The sequence below is a fragment of the Dermacentor andersoni genome, chromosome 6, assembly GCF_023375885.2.
Source record: "Dermacentor andersoni chromosome 6, qqDerAnde1_hic_scaffold, whole genome shotgun sequence".
Classification (NCBI taxonomy): Eukaryota; Metazoa; Arthropoda; class Arachnida; order Ixodida; family Ixodidae; genus Dermacentor; species Dermacentor andersoni.
This window is the reverse complement of record NC_092819.1, coordinates 105,821,116-105,840,988: the sequence shown is the minus strand read 5'-3', so window position 1 is coordinate 105,840,988 and position 19,873 is coordinate 105,821,116. Positions and strand designations below refer to the sequence as shown.

At 46.9% G+C, this 19,873-nt stretch overlaps 2 protein-coding genes and 2 long non-coding RNA genes across 4 annotated transcripts in view; 2 read left to right on the top strand and 2 right to left on the bottom strand.

Annotated features, from left to right (window-relative positions):
- The window catches only part of LOC140218780 (astacin-like metalloprotease toxin 5), a 122,638-nt gene that overhangs the window by 56,163 nt on the left and 46,602 nt on the right, over positions 1–19,873 (top strand). Inside the window, exon 4 of the mRNA XM_072288541.1 lies at positions 1,262–1,382. Within this exon, the coding sequence (XP_072144642.1) occupies positions 1,262–1,382 (121 nt within the window). The remainder of the gene's footprint in view (positions 1–1,261; positions 1,383–19,873) is intronic.
- Positions 2,388–9,174, top strand: LOC129383346 (uncharacterized). Its single transcript, XR_008611218.1, has 3 exons — positions 2,388–2,821; positions 3,413–3,517; positions 8,194–9,174. It is a non-coding gene; the product is annotated as an uncharacterized lncRNA (long non-coding RNA).
- Positions 4,019–10,706, bottom strand: LOC126526697 (uncharacterized). The gene is made up of 8 exons (XM_050174561.3): positions 10,457–10,706; positions 9,539–9,905; positions 8,147–8,320; positions 7,286–7,472; positions 5,871–6,113; positions 5,517–5,688; positions 5,262–5,410; positions 4,019–4,729 (listed from the first exon to the last, which is right to left on the bottom strand). The coding sequence occupies exons 1-8, from the start codon at positions 10,699–10,701 to the stop codon at positions 4,551–4,553; spliced, it is 1,716 nt and encodes a 571-aa protein (XP_050030518.2). The 5' UTR covers positions 10,702–10,706; the 3' UTR covers positions 4,019–4,550.
- LOC129383344 (uncharacterized) lies at positions 10,731–12,552 on the bottom strand. Its single transcript, XR_011895250.1, has 4 exons — positions 11,733–12,552; positions 11,426–11,623; positions 11,256–11,318; positions 10,731–11,168 (listed from the first exon to the last, which is right to left on the bottom strand). It is a non-coding gene; the product is annotated as an uncharacterized lncRNA (long non-coding RNA).

The window sequence follows — 19,873 nt, the reverse complement described above, 5'->3', positions numbered from 1 at the left end:
ATGCGTGAGAACGATGCCAGTGTATCACAAATATTTGATAGCGCCTGCCGCTCAGATGTTTCATGGTTGCCTTAGGTTGGCCGTGCACGAGCATGCGCTCTTATGTTTTATGTTTTATTCCGTGCGCCAATCGATCAGACAGTGAGCTGATTTAGCATTTAATGCTGGTAATACAGAGACGCCGGTTTTCTTTGTTTAAATAAAATTGATATAAGCAAAATACTAAACAGCACATAGACGCACCGCGACTGATTATGCGCGTCACATTTTTGCGCCCCCAAGACATATTTCTGCCTACAGTATGGTTACTGATGCACTGAAAGGCTTCCCTGACGACCTTATATGAACGAACATGGCGTAATTTTCACAAAGTAGGATCTAAAACATCTCGAAATCGTTCCGCAGCACGCGACAGCAATATTTTCAAGCAAGGCCGCGCCGGATCGCCCAAGCCAGAGAGGAGGAAAGGCTCTCCGCGCGCCCTATCCTCCTGGCCCGATGAAACGGTCTATAGTATAGTTCAAATTAACGATGGGTGCCGCGCTTTCTTCGAGTGGTAGGAGTGATGCTGTACTATAACGCCGACCGAAAAATGCCGAGGCTATGTCATGAAGACGTCCGACCGTCGTTCAACCAAGACATCAAGAAGCTCCGAAAGTTCGTTCAAGAGCTCGATGAAAGCGTCGACCTTTGTCTTGCCAAGCCCCGTGGGCGGTCCGTCTCCACCGAGCTAAGCTCGTGCATCGACATAGTCTTTCACAACGAATCTGCCATAGTATCCGTAAGGTACCTTACCTGCCACTTTACGGACTTCAAGGCCATGGTAATGGCCCTGCGCAGGGGCCCCTCTCTAGAATTGAGAGTAGATGGCCCATGGTCGTCCGATATGCCCGACATGCTCCGTATAAAGAAAGCGCAAGCATTCATTTTAAACATTTAGTCAGTGGTTATCTCAGCACTCCGCGCAAGACGGGAACGTGCAAAAGGGCCGAAAAGGTGTAAACTAATGCTAACGAATTACTATTGCATGAATACTCATTGATCCCCCTCATTTTTTACGCTGCATAGGAAAGTTCTTTTAATGTTCATCGATTTACGCGCGCATATCACAATAGAACCGTGAGATGGTTTGTCTCGGCAATTGTCTTTTGGCCTTGAGTGCTTCCGAGACATCCTGACCTATTGCAAAAAAAAGTGTGATGTCGTTTGAAAGCAATTCATAGATCTAACCGGCATAGCCATACTGTTTCTTCTCTCACAGTCACACCTGAAAATATGGAAATAATCAAAGGTGCAATGGAACATATCCAGCAGGAGACGTGTGTACGCTTTGTTAAACGAACCGACCACTTCGACTATATCCACCTTGTATCCCAAGAAGGGTAAGCACCGACATCGCTTTGCTTTTTATTGCTGTTTAAATTAATCCGTCTTGAAGTAAATCTAACTAGAGAATTTTGCCCTGACTCATTGCTAGTTTCAAAACTGAATTTATGAAAAGATAAAATTTAGTAGTGATTCGCCTACACTCATAGGCCACCGCGGAATGAGTAAACCACATTGCTCTGTATAATGATCGCTTGTTCATCTCGCCACCCACATCCGTTACGGTATGCCATAGGAGGTCGTTGCCCAGTCAGGTCCGGAGTTTACGCACATGTGCCTGAAGATAAGCGGTTAATTTAGTGACGCGAATTCGCAGCATGTGCTGTCGAAGACTGTTTCCTGCCCTTTCTATGCTGTGTGTTGTATGGGGCTGCTGCTGGCAGGCGGAACTTTAGCGCTGGTTGCCCATACACGCTTTCATTTTCCAACGGCGACATGGCGCAGTTAGAGATATGCATATTGCTCCTAACTTCTCGGTTTGGGGCCAAGTACGCCCTTCACATTTATGTGCATACCGGTGCTCAAAGTGCGGATATAATAACTGCGCACACAAGTAAGGAAGGTGGCGTTAATGCAAGGAACAGAAATAGCAGCAAGCAGGCAGGATTATGACGACGGTAATGATGATAATTATTATGATGATGCCTGTTATTTCTATACGAAATGGAGGGATGGGCGGTGACAAATATTCACTAGCCTTCTTAAAGGGACACTAAAGGAAAATATTAAGTTTGGTTATATTGATATATTATCTGTGTAGGAGTCTATCGCCACTTTCTGCGCGCCAATAAACGAATTTGTTGCATCTAAAACTTCCACTGAAAGTCCCTGGTGCCGCTGCTCAATTTGAATCACCCGCGCCAAAATCGAGGACCTGACGTCACCGTCTCTGCTTCCGCTTTCTGTGAATCAGCGGGCGTCCGAGAGGGAGCGCTGCAGTTTGCGGATTTCACCGGCTCGTTTTGTGGATTTCACCGCTGGCGAGTCAAGTCAAGCCGTAACCGCGCAACAGCTGAAATGGCGTTCCTGTGTGCGTGGAGCCTACGATAGCATGTGAGCCTGTGTTACATATTCCTCCGAACGGCGTTATTCTAGAACGTGTTTAGATGTAGTGCGCGTAATGGAATTCTAGCTGAGTACGTCGTGTTACACTTCAGCGACTGAAGCGAAGAAAAACGCCAAGTGCTCTTGCGGGCTCGCGCTTCGAGCGCTGCAGCACACGATGGAGCTCCGCAGGATTATCAGGACAGGTAAAGGCCCTCCATACACGCGCCATCGCTGCATTTTTAACCTGGTCGGCGGAAACGAGTGTAGGAGAGCTTTAAAGACAGAGAGGGTCAAGATCGCCGCACGACGACACCGCCTCAAGTTGTTCGTCAGGCAAGGAAGCTGAAAGTGGCGCACGCCTTCAGACGCATCTGCCAAGCACCAAGTGGTACGTACGACTCTTCCTAAATGCTTGTCTCATAAATTACAAAAGTATCAGATACGCGCACACGGACATTCGATCGCGATGGTGCTTGATCCGGATCCCCTCAATCGCTACTCTTCCATTGCGATCGAATGGTTGGACTAGGTCCGTGCTCTTACTTTCTGTGAGCTCAGCCAACTCAGCCCGAATCGTTGGACCGTATAGCAGCGATCACTCTCAATCACGCTGGAAGAATTCTTTTCTAATCGGGCTCGATTGCGACCGAAACGCCCGTGTGAACTGTCAACTCCTGTTCGACTAAGCTCCGTACCTCGCGCGCTGATAAAACATTTTTATTCCTCTGGCGGGCGTAGTATTTGTTAGCTTTTCTAAAGTGCGCGAGAGACGATTTACCGCCTTAGCTACACGTAAAACATAGTGCACGTTGACTTTCTCAGAGTGCATCTGCGAGTACTGCTAAAGCAAGCATTGTGGACGTTGCGGAAGCATTTAGGTTACATCGCGTTAGCGCGTCGAGTAGCTTCTAAGGCTACTTGGCTGCAAGGTTACAACTCAACACTGCTGCCTAATTCAAAATGTGTTTCTGCTTTCCAGGTGCGACTGCGGACGCTGTCAAGTGCTTCCCAACTTAAGCGAGCTTGAGTGCCTGTGTGCAGCGAGATGGGCCCTTTTCTGCTACCCATACAGAAAGCTTTAGAGGTATGCCGAGTTCATTTGCATCCTTTGCCAAATATATTCCTATCATATAATGGGACAGTGAAACTGCTGTCATATTGAGCAATTAATTTTTTAGCTGGGCCAGGACATGTTCTTTGCTTTTTGAATATGTTTACCTGCCACGTCAAATATTTAACAACCATCTGTAATTGGTCTTTATGATATGGTTCCTGATGTACAGTTCTGTTCATAGTTTCTTTAGTGCATATGTGCATGGAAACACTACGTAATGCGATGTTCCACTTGTGTGTCCATTCCATTTTGCTCATGTTTTATTTCCTGCCTCCCATGTCATCACCAGGGACCCCAGACCTAGTCAAGCTACTGACTGTAGCTTTTTCTCTGAGGTTCTTCCCAAAGCTTGTGTGAATAAAATTTGATGATCACAGTCAGCCATACCATTGCAAGCAGCAGCAGGAGAGCCACTTGCAATGCACTTTAGTTTTTTCTTTTGAATGTTGGCACGCTGAACGTGAAACACTGTTTCCAGTTGAATGCGTACCTACAAGGGTCAGTATTGCATTTATTCGTCAGCCTGTTACACCTCCCACATGATGCACATGTCACCAAGTGTCTTGTCCATGATTTAAGATGATGTCAAACTAGTCATTATCTGTTGAACCCAGAAACAGCCTTATGGTACTTTTGTGGCCATGCCGCATCAGTTGTAGTGACAACCTATGCCACTCGGCTCCCTCACTCCTACACTTTAGTGTAGCACAAAGCTTTCCCAGCATGATGTGCATGTCAACAAGTGTCTTCTGCTTGACTTATGATGTTCTTGAGCTTGTCATCAGCCGTGCCAGTCGGCAGAAACCTTATGGTGTCCTTGCACGCATGCAGCATCAGTTGCAGAGACAATCTATGCGACTTGGTTTGTTCTTTCCCACGCTTCAGTACAGCACAAACCCTTTCGAGCATGAAGTTTATGTCTTTGCTTTTCCAATTTACTGGTGTAGCCTTCGAACAATTGGTTTTTGATAACTCCACCAGTTGCTTGTCTGCTCTACATGTATCAAAACTTCAAAAACCGTGCCTTGTGTGCCGCTATGAGCTCAGTTTTGGAGGGCCTAGGTTCGTTCTGTGGCACAAATACTGGTGCAATTTTTTCTGGTGCCTGGGCTAGTGCTTCTGGAAATGACGGGTGCTCGATGCAAAGCTCGGTCACCTTGTTTTGTAGATCTTGCACATAATCTGAAAGTAGAACAAACCAGGTAACATCAGTGCTGCATTTTATTTTAATGCTATAGCAAATATCTGGAGAGGTCACCTGATCTGGGGACAGATAAGTAAAAGCAACATTCTATAATTAATGCATCATGTGAAGCTTTGCTCCTTGTCTGTCGCTGAGAGTGTGATTTGCCAGTCATGTGTCAAAGTAGCAAGAACTTTGGCTTTTCTGCATTGAGCCTAGCTGTAAAGATAATGTCTACTTGTGGTAAAATGTATTATTGGGAGAAAAAGCTGTCTGTGCATCCCGATCGCAGTTACTTCAAAAAGTGTTGCACGATGCTTGAATATGCAACGAATGCAGTACATGCCGTTATCCTGACTCTATAACCACCCTACGAGAAAAAAAGATTGTTCTGCCACAATCTGCAGTGCTCTGCTCCTTACAACACTAGCTTGTGAATAGCTTGTAAATGCAACATGAGGTGTAGTTTTGCTGAGCACTTGTAGAGCAGAACTGCTAACTGAAAGACGGACGTGACACAGTTAAACTTGCCAAATGTAGCAGCCATCTTGAGTGGACACACAGTCATCATGCTATGTCTGGCCTTGGATGTCTTGCTGTGCCATTGCTGTGTTCCATCCTTTGTTGTTGCTTGCTCTTTGTTGGCATTTTCATTGAAATGGAGGGCAGCAATCAGTGTTCTGGAAATTCAAGTTTTCCCACAAGGTTTAATTCTCAGCAGTACTTCGCAAAATTTTTTAGGAAGTACTTGTCTGCCTGAAAAATTAATAACGCATGCATGCTTACCGAGCCTTCATTCCCTCATATGTGTATGCGGTAGACTTAGGAGCATAGCCGTTCAGGACACTATGGAAAGATTCCAGGCTGTATGTCTGCGTGTCTGGCGAGAGCTGTCGGATGTCTTTGAGAAGCACTGGGGCCATGACAATGGCTCTGACTTGTTTGTGCGCTGGAGAGTCTAATGTGGGAAAAGATAGGACATATATGTATTGTTCCCTTCATCACAAGTATAGACGGACAATGCGCATTGTGCTAAATTTGATTAATTGTGCAAAAGGTTCTCAATCTCAACTGATCGACGATGTAATTACACTGCACAAAATGCAGTGCCACTTAAACTGGCAGATTACTTGTATTTACCAATTTTGAGCCATGACACTCTGCTGGATGGTCCATGGAGGCAGCGGGGATAGAGGTTGCCGTGACCATCATGAATGTCAGCTATGTGGTTTAGGAGGCTTGTCCATGTCGCCACTAGTAAATCTCCATTTCCTCCGCAAGCACATGCGCACCAGTACAGATGGTTCACAATGGGTTGTATCCAGCTCAACAGCTCCCTGCATCTAGCCTTCCGTGAAGCAGCTGTCAATTTTCTTCTGATGCCTGGAAAAAATTTGCGCCATAATTTGTTAGTCCATCTCGTGTAAACTTCAACTGTAGGTAGATGAAGAAGACTAGCTCGAAGCATTAGTACAGAATGGAATTGGAATACAGTGCACTGAAAGATCTTTCTGCGCACTATTTCTGGTAGTGTAGCCTCAAATAAGTGTGTAGCTTTTTCATATCAAGGTACTAGTTCCTTCATAGCTAAAGGGACTGTCTACCATTTTTCAAGGACCTCCTATTTTGTGATGCAATAGAAAGCTTATCATTTAAAGTGTAAACGTGCAATGGTTTCGCTGGCAAGTGAGTAGGAATTTTAAAACAATGTATTTCGATTTGCATAGTCTCTTAAAACTCTATAGATGCCCGAAAAATGGGCTAGTGGATGCAATGGTGGTAAAAGTGAGAAACCGGAAGCACATAGTGTTTCTGCGGTATTACTTTGTGTAAAGCACTAAAATGACTTTAATAGCTCTCCTCAGCACATAAGTGGCAAGTTCTTTTGGCCCACCTATAATCGCATGTTTTCTATAGGCACAGTCTGAATGCCTGTAATTTTCAACAACCTGAAAAAGACTGTGACCCTTGCATCACTCGCACAATGCTACTAGCACTGCTGCATGTCACAATGTCATGGGGGCATAGTTGAAGACCCATTGGTGCACCATTCTTGTCTGCACGATAGTAGTGCCACTTTCAACATGCACTACTTTGAAAACAAGAAATCAATCTCTCATGCAAAGAAAAGTTAGCAGAGGCACTTAAAATACAATTTTAGACAATAAAATAATGTATCCAAGCAAAATAACTCTCTCTGCACAGCTTTTTGGTGGCATAATGGTGCTCACATTGGTTGCACTGTTTCACCGTCGAGAAACACTTAATTTTCGCACCACTCTCGGAGCCAGATAAGAAATAGAATTCCTAGCTTATAAGATACAAGTTTGCTGTTTCCATCAATGTGACACACAATATTATCATTCCCGCTACAATCCAAAGACCTGATCCTGTGGTAAACAGTCCCTTCAATGCAAATGTTTGAAGTATGATGACGTAAGATGCATTCTTCTTTAATAAATGCTAAGTGCTAGTCAGGAGTTGCTTTGCGGCTATTAACCAACATTAGGTATTTTACTAGCAGTAGTAAATACGTTAGTTCCCTTCATAACTACCTTTTGCAACGTGCCAGACGTCAAATTGGTGTTTGGTGGCCGGGCAATGCAGCCTCATGTATTTCTTTATTGCTGTATGGCGGTCTGTTGTCAGGGACCTTATGGAGATGCCCTGGTCACAGAGAAATTGAAGACCTCTGATGAGGCCCTCTTTCTCCATTTGTGAGCTCGCCTGAATTTGGGCACTCTGGAAGACAAAAAAATTGTATGTGCACAGGATACATAATTGCATGAAGTGAAGCTGTGCAAATAAAGCATCTTGCCCCATATTCTTAAAACGCTCCTCAATCCCACAGCCCACCTCGACTACCGTAAGTTGGAACCATCGCACTAGCACAAGAATATCACACAGTCAAATCGCTGTGGCACTATCTTCTAGCACACAAGGCCCATTGTGTCCAGATGAATTCAGGAGTATGTGAGTAAATCGTCAAGGGTGTGGGAATTATGAAAGGTTTCGTTACAGGGAAGGATGGGCCTTCTAAATACAGCGTGTACACGCTCGCCTGTGCATTGATAAGCTAAAAAAGAATACTGAGGCATGTATGCGATTGACTCATGCTTCCTGGAATGCTTGATAAACATTTTGACGTAGTAGTTCTGCGGAAACCCGCAAGGTGGAGAGAAGTAATGAATAAAGGGAAAATCAGACATCCACCCGTTCCTTTTTTTTTCAACTATGAGGCTTTTCTTTCGAGAAACCCGTATGGGTTTCCTTTGTAGCAATTGCTACGAACGGGTGGATGTCTGATTTTCCCTTTATTCGCTTGATAAACATGTAACAATCATTGCACGATGCTTGAAAAATAGCAATAATCAAATATGTCGAATGATGCTCGGTAGTTTTTTTTTTCTACTTACTTCTTTGACTTGAATTTGCTCAGTGTGTATTATCTTTCCCGTGCCAGGACACAAGAACGAGTATGTCAAGTACTTGGCACTGTGGCCTGGTGAGTCACAGCGCCCGTCCCCGCAGAGCTCCAAGCTGCTGTCACCAGCTGCTGCCAGAAGTCCTTTCTGGTGCTCATCCCAGACCTACGAGAAATTTGGACTCTGTCCTGAGTTTTGATCTGCTCCAGGTGCTACGTGTACAGTTATGTGCACACGGTTTATGTCTGATAACAATCAGAATGAAAAAGATAGTTGCAATTACAAAATATTGTGCACCACCCACATGTAAGCTCTGCCTAGACACACAGAGCAACATAAACACTGACGTACAGAACATGCTAACACAAGACCTTGGCTAAAAACTGAAAGTAACCTTTGAGAATTGTATTTGTGTTTTGTATTTTATTCAGTATGATATGCAAAAATGAGGAACAGGTTGCAACATCATTCCGATTCCCACATAACGCGACAGATTTTGAAGACATTCAGCCCTAAACCTCTTGTCGGTGGATGCAAAAGGAACAGATTATGTTAAAAAATGTTGAGTTAGTGTAGCAAAGCTTTGCAGACATTAGCAGCATTAAAATGAATGCAAGTAAATGAAACTACATTGAAATTATCATAATCGCTACGGAATCTTCGGTACTGCATATGAGCCACAAAATTCAGAAATTCACCTTCCACTTTCTCTACTTCTAAGCAACTTTTTTCTTCAATGCATAAGCCAAGAATTTTACAAAAATGCTATCTACAAATACAGCACAATGCAGCACCTTTCCTTACAGTTCCATTATGGGTTTCCTGAAATTAGATGCTACAATTTCTGCAGCTGCATGCATTGTGTGCTAGTGAAGATGTAAGATGAACTTACAGGCTGCTTAGAATAATGCCAGTGTCTGTTCTTGGAACCATTTCCTTCGCATGCCAGGCATATTTTCTGTATTTATGTCCTTTGTTTGCTTTCTTATGCACAATAAAAATGCCTGAAAAATTTGAAATGCTTGCTTCATTCTGTTATTTGGTTTTAGTAATGATAAAGCTTTAGAAACTACTCTCGGAATGCTAGTCTTATGCGATTGCTTGTGCACTGAGCATGCCTGCCTCAAATTAGCTACACCAAATTTTGAAAATTATGTTGGCATATAGATTTGTTGCACGAAAAGAAAGCAGGTTAGCAGTTTTATATGCTAATCACGAGCCATAACAGCTTACAAATATTTTGCAGCCCAACATTCTGCCATTGGAGTGAATGGTTAAACAAAGGGCCAATATGACACTACTTCTAGCTGCTCCCGAGATATTGGGCCGTTGTTCAATATGTGGCTAGCTACATATTCAGGAAAGTTGAAACAAAATGCTTACTGCAGTGACAGCTGGAAAAAGATATGCCTTCTGGTAACTGAAGAATGTTTGATCACTGATGACTTGAACACCCATCAACCTCATCATTCTGAGTGTTCCAGCAACACTTGAACCGGAGAAGAGTATTGCAGCCGACAAGTCGACATTGCCTTTGGGCTTCATTCCTAGTAGTGGCTGGCTCGCCCACATGTGCTCATGTCCCCTTGGGCATTCAGTCTTAGCAGTGATGCGTGTCCCAGAACAGGAGAGGCTCACTGTGCAGGACGTAGACAAGCAAGTGCGGCACGTGTTCAGGAGTGTCAGCAGGTTGTCACGAGAGACAAGAAAGTAGTCTTTGTGTTGCGTACACCCCTCATCCATATCGCACCTGAAAAAGAAAATATGCCCCTTACTCAGCTTTTATACAGGCACTCTCGTACAAATTCACTCCCTTACTCAGTCAAAAGTTTGCGCTGAAAGTTAGCACTTTTCTCTTTTAGCAGCAATAATTACCCTTTATTGCCTTCATTTGAAGTCAATTAAATGCTGCGCCTGTGCATCAAATAATCGTAAACACAGGATTGAAATTATCTGCAATCTGTGTGCACAAATGGAAGACAGCTAGTACCCCAATCTGCTACACCTTCTTTGTAATTGTGACTTTGTGACTGTTTGACTGAAATCACGGAAGCTTTTTTCACATCTGTCACTGCAATTAGTTACTGCAGGCCAGGGAATGACATAGACATCTGTAGGTCTTGCTTTTGTTACCACCCATCACATGCATACTTGGATCATTTATAACCTATCACACTGTTTTTCAATAAACAAGTAAACATCACTTTACTATAAACACATAAAGTGCACTAATACATACTGCACCTTTGTATCTGAACATTTATACACCAACATGCACAGTAGTATGCAATGTTTACTTACTCATCAAATGTCACCTCTGGGGTGCAAGTCAATTCTTCCGGCTCGTACGTTGTGTCATGCATGTCAGGGTATTGCAGTACTGGGGACACGTCAGGCGAGGGAATGTAGCTGATGTCCTTTGCTGGTGTACGTCTCCGGTGCTTGACTGGTTTCCTGACACAAGTGGTACGTCGTCTCTTGATTGGAGTTGATGTCTTTGGCGTAGGTATGTTCTGAACATTCACCTGAAGTGCCTTGCATTTCATTTCCTTCACAGTTCTATTCACCTGAACAGCTGGAGAGCAAAGAAACGCCATGCGAAGGTCTGAATAAAAGAGAACCAGGACAACAGCTTTAGAGAAAATGACACTGTGTTGCGTAGTTCCTGAAAAGTTGGGAAAATGACAGCAATTCTGACTAAATTTGCATAGCACAAAGCACCAGCAAACATGCTGAAGTAGACAAGGTTCTACTAGCCTGTCCAATATCTTTGGTGGTGCTACCAAACAAAAGAGAAAATTTGCTACTTGTTCTCCCAGACTCCATCACACATCACATTAGTAGTTTTCGTTAAAAGCTAGGTAACAGCTCGGGTGTACTCACCAACGCTCGTGCCCAGTGGTTTAGCCTGCACTCCTTTTGCATTCCCGACGCTGCGGAAACTGCTTGTTTTCGCGGGGATCTGCATAAAATCTGTCTGCGTCTCCGCGTCTTTCGCACCAGAGGGAAGCGTCTGAAATGTGCCGAAAGTGTACTAAGCTGCGTGTTGCGTTTCATCTGCGTACAACTGCAACCACCGTGACAAACCCCGCACACATACCTCCGCGTTACTTTCGGTGAAAGTGCCAGCAGTGTTTTCATTCATCGGGTCGGCGACGTTAGCCTGTAAATAAAAGCAGCTGGCTATGAGTAACGTGAAGGGCGGCGTACACTTGCTGATTTTTAGTGATTAAAGTTAAATAGCATGCAGCGTCAAAAGGCACGACTCACAAAACTTACGTCCTGCAGCAACGGTGCTTGCTCTTCAAGGGGGAAAGGCGATATCGACGGAACAACGTTGCAACCCAGTCGCGCTTGGAAAGGCACTTCGATTGACTGTCTTGGTAGAGAATTGTGCTCGCAATCCGCGTTGCTTTCAATGGAGGTTCCAGTGGCGTCATTTTCCGTGATCAAGACATCAACGTTAGCCTGTCAATAAAGGCAGCTGGCTATCAGTACCGTAAAGGGTTGCGCACACTTGCTCAGTTTTAGTAATGAAAGGAAAATAATATGCGCGTCAAAAAGAGGCTCTACTTACCATGAAATTTTCGTCCTGCAGCAACGGTATTTGTTCTTCATGGGATGAAGGCAATATCGACGGAACAGCGTTGCGACGAAGTCGCATCTGAAAAGGCACGTCCATTGACAGCCTCAAAAGTGAATTGTGTTCGTAATCCTCAGGGCGGAAATGCATCGAGCACACATGCAGTCTGATCGGCACCTTTCCTACCCGCTGTAGCATGGGAAATGCACTGAGCCAGCGAGAACGTAGAGGTTCGCCCCGCGGGATCGCATGGTAGTGCACGTTGGTGTCGGAGCTTTCGGTATCCTTGTTCAGACGACGCGGACCGTTTGGGCACCCCGCGACATCACATCGACCCGGCATTTCGCTGCTGGGAACTGGGAACTACAGCTGTCAAGAACTTTCGTGACACAGCATGGACAGCACAGCACGCCGCGAAATGGAAACTTTGCCATTCACCAAGCGAAAGTGCGAGCGCGGTCAGCGCGGCCGAGCGAAACCAGAACTTGTCGGCACTACTGTGGAGTGAGCGCGACGGCCGTAATATGCAGCAATAAAATAACTATGGCCTATCGCATGTTTCATTTGTTGCCAAAATTTATCTAATTTACTTTTCAAGTGTAACATGAAACAGTAGTTCAATAATTAAAATAGAGGCTCTGACGTCACTTTATGAGAGGTACCACAACGCACGACAGGTGGCGTCCCTCCTATTTCTCAATTTCTTCGTTTTCTCGCTTATAAATAATCTGTTCTCGCTAAGAATGATGAACTTGTCATTACAAAAGCCTAATCTTTCACTCTAGCTCAACTTAATATTTCCCTTTAGTGTCCCTTTAAGCTATTATCAGGTATAACATACATGCAAAGCCGTCTAGCGGTCTTCGTACGTCTCTTTCATATTTCTCTCCTAATTACAACCTCTACCTCTAGGACCTATGCTCCAACGACTCCGGTATTTATCAGTCTCTTCCCTGCTTCCGCCACTCGCGCGTAATCTAAACTATTGCTTATTTGGACTGCTCACGAGTTAACGCTTCTATGCACTTTGAATCCCAGCGCTTCTGCAAGGTACATGTTTTCTAGTGTCCTTGCTTGATGAATATCTACGCAGTCAACTCTCGACCTGGTGATTAGTTTCCTTACTTTTGCTGCAGCAGATGCATGCCTGACCATGCTGCGAATATTTGCGTCTGTATGTTTGTGTCCACAGCAGACAGCTCGAGCCTCAGATGGCGAGACACTGACCTTTCTGTTATCGTGCCGATGTTCCTTCCGAATTACTTTTTTGCCCCATTTGTAAATTTCCAGTCTTGGTTCCGTTATTTGAAGCAAATATACTTTCTTTGTCTCTCTCACTTTCTTTTTGATAACCTAGGGTATTTTATATACACATTGAATTGCTCTGACCTTGGTTGTTAACTTTCTTGACTGCCACTTATATATTAACATCTTAAATACTGCTGCTCTAACAACCCATCTTCTCATTGATGCAATAGGCGACTGGTGCAACACATAATATATACGGTTCACTTCAAAAGTAGTATTTAATTTGCAAGCCGCACTAAGAAGTCAGCTTTAGGTGAAAAACGAGACAAAAGAAGTATAACTAAAATTTTCTGGAGGAATGCTTGAGTCAAAGGTTTTGTTTATTACCTGCACGGTAGAGAAATTTAACCCGCATACATAGGCATTACAGTTTGCGCTATAACAGCCTACTGGAGGTGCCAGAGTGATGAGCGCTTGTTGCCCATATTGTGACGTGGAGAACAAGATGTCATAACCCGCCATGGTTGCTTAGTGGCTATGGTTTTGGGCTGCCAAGCACGAGGCCGCGGGATCGAATCCTGACCACGGTGGACGCATTTCAATGAGGGCGAAATGCGCAAACACCCGTATACTTAGTTTTTGGTGCACGTTAGAGAATAGCAGGTGGTCCAAATTTCCGGAGTCCCTCACTACGAAATAGTGGTTTTGGCACGTGAAACCCCATAATTTAATTCTTAGTCATCAATGTGTTATTACAGACTGCTATTGCAATAAAGAGTGTGATACGAAGACGTGGATGGCAAAATAATGAACTCTGAAACAGTGGCGTTTCTTTCTGACGGGAGCGCCCATGCAAAAGCAAAATGCTTCTTATGTATTTTAGTTTTAGAAAGCGCCAAGGCGTATCGCCAATAGCGTTGCAGTGTGTGTTCTCTATTGTGGTGTTCTGCTGTCTATAAACGGCGATACGCTTACATGCAGGCTTAAAGCTCTCGAGTGCAGCCGCAGAAACTACCACGCGAGTCGCTTTCTTCGGGTCACATTTATGCGTAGGCCAACTGCGTGCCTTCTACTACGTCGCTCTCCGCGGTGACGCGGTGAGCGGGCTTCACCTGCTGACTTTTCTTTCTAGTAATAGCCATGTGGATTTACCCAATCTAACCTCGACCACATCGCATTAGGAGGAACATTTTGTTCCTCACGGTCGAAGATCATTATAGAAGCACTCACAAAAAGAGCGGATGCCAAAAACAAATGCTATGATAGAAAAATGGCCAATCCTAGTCTCTTTCTCCATATAAGTGCCTGTATCCCTGCACTACCTTTCCCACGGACATGGCATTAAGGAACAGGGAGTGCAAGTTGAGGTTTTGTCGTGGTGTGATGACAAAACGATTTAGTAATTTTGAAATGGATCTTTGTTTCTCGCATGCAAGGCATGTATTTCTGTGAGTAGGATGAAACAGAGCAATAGGGCAGAGTGCAGCGATTATCTACTTATATATATGTTTCCGCTATTAGTGGCTAGGTTACATGTGGTCACTGCTGTGAAAACGAACACTTGCTTCGCTGCAGACCGTTAAGAGCGGTCACTGCGCGGAGCGCGATTTAGATGGCGCTACGGGGTTGGAAGCCGATAGAGGATGTCGACATCACTGTATGGACAAGTGAGGGCGGTATCATCCCCAGGGTAGCCTACATCTGCGTCCTGGGTATGACGATCGAATCAAACGGCTCCCATAACCTGACGGTGTCTAAACTAGCCCAGAAAACGGATAATGCCATCAGACTAATTCGGAGAGTTGCGGACCGGCAGCAGGGTCTTGTAGAGGGCAATCTTGTGAGAATGGTGCACGCCTTTGTGACGTGTCATTTTGCCTACGTCCAGCCATGCGCAAGTGGCAAAAATTGGAGTGAATCAAGCCCAACACATTGATCACGACGACTATCGAGAGGGCCCTCGGGCTCCCCATGTACACAAACTTGGAAACATTGACGCGTCCCGGCATGCACAACGCGCTGAAAGAGATTGCGGAAGCGCAGGAGAGGGCCCAATACGCTAGGATTTCCACCAACCAAGCGGGTAGCAGCATCCTGCCGGGCTGGGGGTTCGTGCGGTGGAAATCGAGTCTCGCTTATCCGGTCTCCCTCGGGAACAGCGCAAACGCATCGTTCTTGCTCCAACTTCACGCAACGTTCATACCGAACATAACATGGGTCGGAGAGGAGCTAGGGCCAAGGCTCTCCTGGGCGAGGCTCACACACGGCTTCGGTAATGCTGTTTTGTCGATGCTGCATGGTACGGCGACGGGATGGCATTCGTAGCGGTGGGCATCGATCACGATCGGACAATCACGAACTCATGACGGTTCAAACGAAGTCGGCCGAGGTTGCGGAGCAGGTGACGATAGCCCTGACCCCGCATATTAATCGTCGTAAACATGTATAGCCAACTCGGCTACCAGCACGTGCTCCTGCTGGACGACAGAAGGAGAACGATCTACAGTGACTCGAAGACGGCTCTCTAAGCGTTCGCCAAGAGCACCATATCGGAGCAGGTCCTGCGGATTGTGCCGGACAAGGACATCCAGCCGCACACAATTATCTGGTTCCCCGCACACACGGGGCAGACCGAGGGCACCCCGCCCAACCTCAACGAATGTGCCCACAGAGCGGCGCGGGGGGTCGTCGATCGCGTAGCTACTGGGTGGCGTGGCTCTGATGTTGTGGACAATCGGGACCCTCCCTCATATAACGAACTTACCAAACATTTTTACATGGGACGAAGACGATATCCTCCGCCACATAGAAAACTAGGTAGACCGCAGACTTTAACACTCAGGTTATTTTACCAGCCAGGTCTGGGCGTACCTTAATCCCGCACTGTTACACAGAATCTATCCAGAGACACAATCGACCAATACTTGCGAGCTATGTTCAGACGTAGCTAAGTTAGAACACATGCTCTGGCGGTGCCCCGCATTGTCCACGTTGTCCAAATGGAAGGCGGCCATAAGCAGCCCCGATCTTGAAGCACAGCTATGGGTTGTGCATTGGGCGCGCGACGCAGCCGTGAGGCTCGGACTTGTTGGAATCTCGGCGCTGACACCCGTTGTTGCAAATGGGTCGCAAGCCCCAAGGGTAGCGTTGGCCTGGCGACCTGGGGCACAACTGGAAGCATCCGAAGGTCCCGGCAAAGCATGAGTCGACTGGTAACAGAACAACTTGTTTATTCTAGCATCGCAAAAGAGCGGGCGGTCAGGTCGACCGAAGTGGAGAGACGGGAGAGCACGTTACTCAACAGAAGAAATCGGAGCCTCTCTCTTGGCGTCCGGGGGCAGCTGCTTTTATACTCTCGCAGTTGAGGGGAAGGAGGAACGTCTCGGGATGAGGCCACGTGACTGCGGGGCACGGACAGGCTGAGAGACATGTTGAGACGAGTGTAGTGACGCATCCGCCGAGCCGGCGCCGGGCAGACCTCCTCGCTTCACACTTGAGGAGCTCCTCTCCCCGGCTGCCGAGCTTTGACAAGCGTGGGCACCACCATGCACACACACACACACACGCACACTTGAAGACACGTGGCACTGAAACATGCCTGGACGCGCGTGGCGGGGAGGCGTATCGGCGGCGCTGAACGGGCCAAAATGTCCGCCGCTTTGAACGAAGCCCCGGCGTCCGTTGCATCCGCGCCGGCTATACCGCGCGTCGTAGGCGAAACGTAACAGACCGCCCCGCCGGGGGAAGGAGATCCCGATGTTCAGGGGACGGCATTCGCTGTCCGGAGGGATGTCGCTCGATGATGCTCATAACCGAAGTCGGGCGTCCTTCGGCGTTTCTTGAGCGCAGCGCACAGAGAAGGCCTCGTTCTCTCGTTCAGGTTCACACAGGACACTGCAAAGTGACTTCGGGAGAGTTGCCATTGTTCTCTCGTTCCCAGCAAGCGTTAGAACTACGCAGAAACTCAGCCGCTCAGTCAGCAAGCACGGCACAACCCTCACTAAGCCATGCCAGGCTCTTTCCCCTTTTATACTACTGCCTAGTTCCTTACAGTAGTCTAGCAGCACTCAGAACGCGTCCACAAATTGGAAAATTGCACTAGAAAGCATGTCATCACTTTGAAACACTACACAAAAGCAATATGTTCAAAATCCTGCCTCAGGAAGAAAAACATCAGTAACAAATAACTTTAAGGCTGATTCTTACGTTAGGGGCTTCGACTTAAGCCATCGGCGTTACCGTTGAGACTCCCCTTTTTGTAAGGCACCTCAAAGGAATGTTGTTGCAAAGCGAGGCTCCAGCGCAGGAGGCGGCCATTTGTGGAAGAGATAGTCTGCAGCCATTGGAGAGGGCAGTGATCCGTCTCGAAGCATGCGAAGCGGAGACCGCAGCGAGCGACCGTACACCAGCTCAGCTGGCGAAAACCCCGTAGCCGCATGCGGCGCGGTCCTTAATGCAAACATCACCCCAGGCAGACACAGCTCCCAGTCAGTTTGTTGTTCAAAACACAAGGCTCTCAACACGCGCTTCATGACGGAGTGGAGCTTCTCAACGGAATTCGACTGTGGGTGGTACACTGAGCTGTGTAACAGCTTTACCCCGCACCTTTCGAGAAAGGCTGTCGTCAAAGCGCTCGTAAACACCGTGCCCTGATCTGACTGGATTTCCGCAGGAAAACCAACTCACGCAAATATGGACAGTAGTGCATTGACTATCTCAACTGAGCTGAGTTCTTTAAGCGGCACTGCTTCAGGGAACTTTGTCGCTGGGCAGATCACAGTCAAAATGTGTCTGTACCCCGTGGCTGTTACCGGCAGAGGTCCCACTGTATCAATAACGAGCCGTCTAAAAGGCTCCGTAATGATAGGTACCAACTTCAATGGCGCCCTCGATTTGTCCCCTGGTTTGCCCACCCGCTGACAGGTGTCACATGTCCTCACAAAGTGGTCTGCGTCCCGAAAACACCCTGGCCAATAGTACTCTTGCAAGAGACGGTCCTTAGTTTTCTTAACTCCTAGGTGTCCGGACCACGAACCCCCATGCGACAAGCGCAACAGATCCTGACGGTAGCACTGAGGCACGATCAGCTGATCGAACTCCACTCCCCTGCGGTCTAGATACTTCCGGTACAGGACCCCACCTCTTTCCACAAGGCGAGCATTTTTCTTGGCGATACCTTCCTTGACATTGCAGCGTATGTTTTCTAGGCTGCCATTCTTTTTTTGCTCGGCTATCAAAGCCGACCGGCTGACTTTTAGCAACCTATTAAGTCCGTCTGACGTAGGCGCGATGAGCAAATCTACAGATAGCTCTTCTAACTTTCCCGTGTCGGGCATTTCTTCTCCAGTATCTGGTGCCTTTAACGCTACAGGCTCAATTTTATTCAGTTCGGGCGTGCTCTGAATATCAGCTTGCTGCGCCTCTGACCCTTTCTCATTGTTCGACAACGTCGGCCCCGCAACTACCGCCTTTGCAGCGAGCTCCCGAACTTTCGATCTGGTTAAGGCCTGAACGCTAGCCTCACCAAACAAAAGCCCCTTCTCGCGCAGGAGGTGATCGGACCTGTTCGAAAATAGGTACGGGTACTGGGGGGGCAGCATAGATGACACTGCCGCCTCCGTCTCAAGTGCTCCGAAAGGTCCTTCAATAAGCACTTTTGCTACGGGCAGACACACGCTATGAGCTTCCACGGCTTGCTTGATCCATGCACACTCGCCTGTGAACATATCGGGTTCTACGTAAGAGGGGTGAACTACATCCATTGTAGCTGCGGAATCGCGAAGCACTCGGCACTCTTTCCCGTTCACGAGGAGGTCTCGCATGTAAGGCTCGAGAAGCTTCATGTTCTCGTCAGTGCTGCATAATGACAAAAACACGACTTTTGTTTTTGTTTCTGGACACTACGCCGAAAAGTGACCCGGCTTCTGGCACGTATAACACACGAGCGCTTGCCTCGTCTCGAACCGCTTTCTGCGTTCGGCTTCGGCTGCCGCCGTCTCCTTAGGTTCGGTCGGACTGCTTCCGACCGAACCGCATCCGCACTACGTGTGTTCCCCCTTGCTCTCATGGGTGTGAACTTCGGCCTCTCAAACTTGGAGCCAAATTCACCCTTTTGACCGTCCTTAGCTCCGCGAGCCCGACGCGTCACAAACTCCTCGGCTAGCTCGGCGGCTTTAGCCACCGTACTAACGTCTGGCCTATCCAAGACCCAGTACCGCACGTTCTCAGGTAACCGACTATAAAACTGTTGCAGCCCGAAACACTGCAGAACTTTCTCGTGGTCACCAAACGCTTTCTCTTCTTTGAGCCACTCCTGCATGTTTGACGTAAGCCTGTAGGCAAACTCTGTATATGACTCACTTCTGCCTTTCTCATTTTCCCGAAACTTCCGACGGAACGCCTCCGCTGACAGCCTGTACTTTTTTAGCAGACTCGATTTCACTTTGTCGAAATCCTCTGCCTCCTCTCTCTTCAAGGGAGCGACTACGTCGGCCGCCTCGCCGGGTAACAAAGTGAGCAGGCGCTGTGGCCACGTTTCCCGAGAGAACCCCTGCTTCTCGCACGTTCGCTCAAAGTTAACCAGGAACAAACCAATGTCCTCTCCAAGCTTAAACGGCCGCATCAGGTCAGTCATCTTGAACAATACTCGTTCTCCTGCACGGTGTGCCTGACTTCCATTACGAGCGCGTTCCATCTCTATCTCGAGACGCTTCATTTCCAAAGCGTATTGACGGTCGCGCTCTTCTTTTTCTTTCTCTTTTTGTTCTTTTCGTTCGCGCTCATCTTTCTCTTTTTTAAGTTCGCGCTCCTGTTTCCCTTTTTGCTCTTTTCGTTCGCGCTCCTGTTTCTCTTTCTGTTCTTTAAGTTCGCGCTCCTGTTTCTCTTTT

What these genes read in the sequence shown, in the direction of transcription:
- LOC126526697 (XM_050174561.3), bottom strand. Translation starts at nt 10,701, where the DNA reads ATGAAATGCAAGGCACTTCAGGTGAATGTTCAGAACATACCTACGCCA. An exon ending in TATGAGGGAATGAAGGCTCG is followed by an intron (nt 5,411 to 5,516) that starts GTAAGCATGCAT and finishes TTGAATTTCCAG; the next exon opens with AACACTGATTGCTGCCCTCC. An exon ending in CAAGATGGCTGCTACATTTG is followed by an intron (nt 4,730 to 5,261) that starts GCAAGTTTAACT and finishes TTCTACTTTCAG; the next exon opens with ATTATGTGCAAGATCTACAA.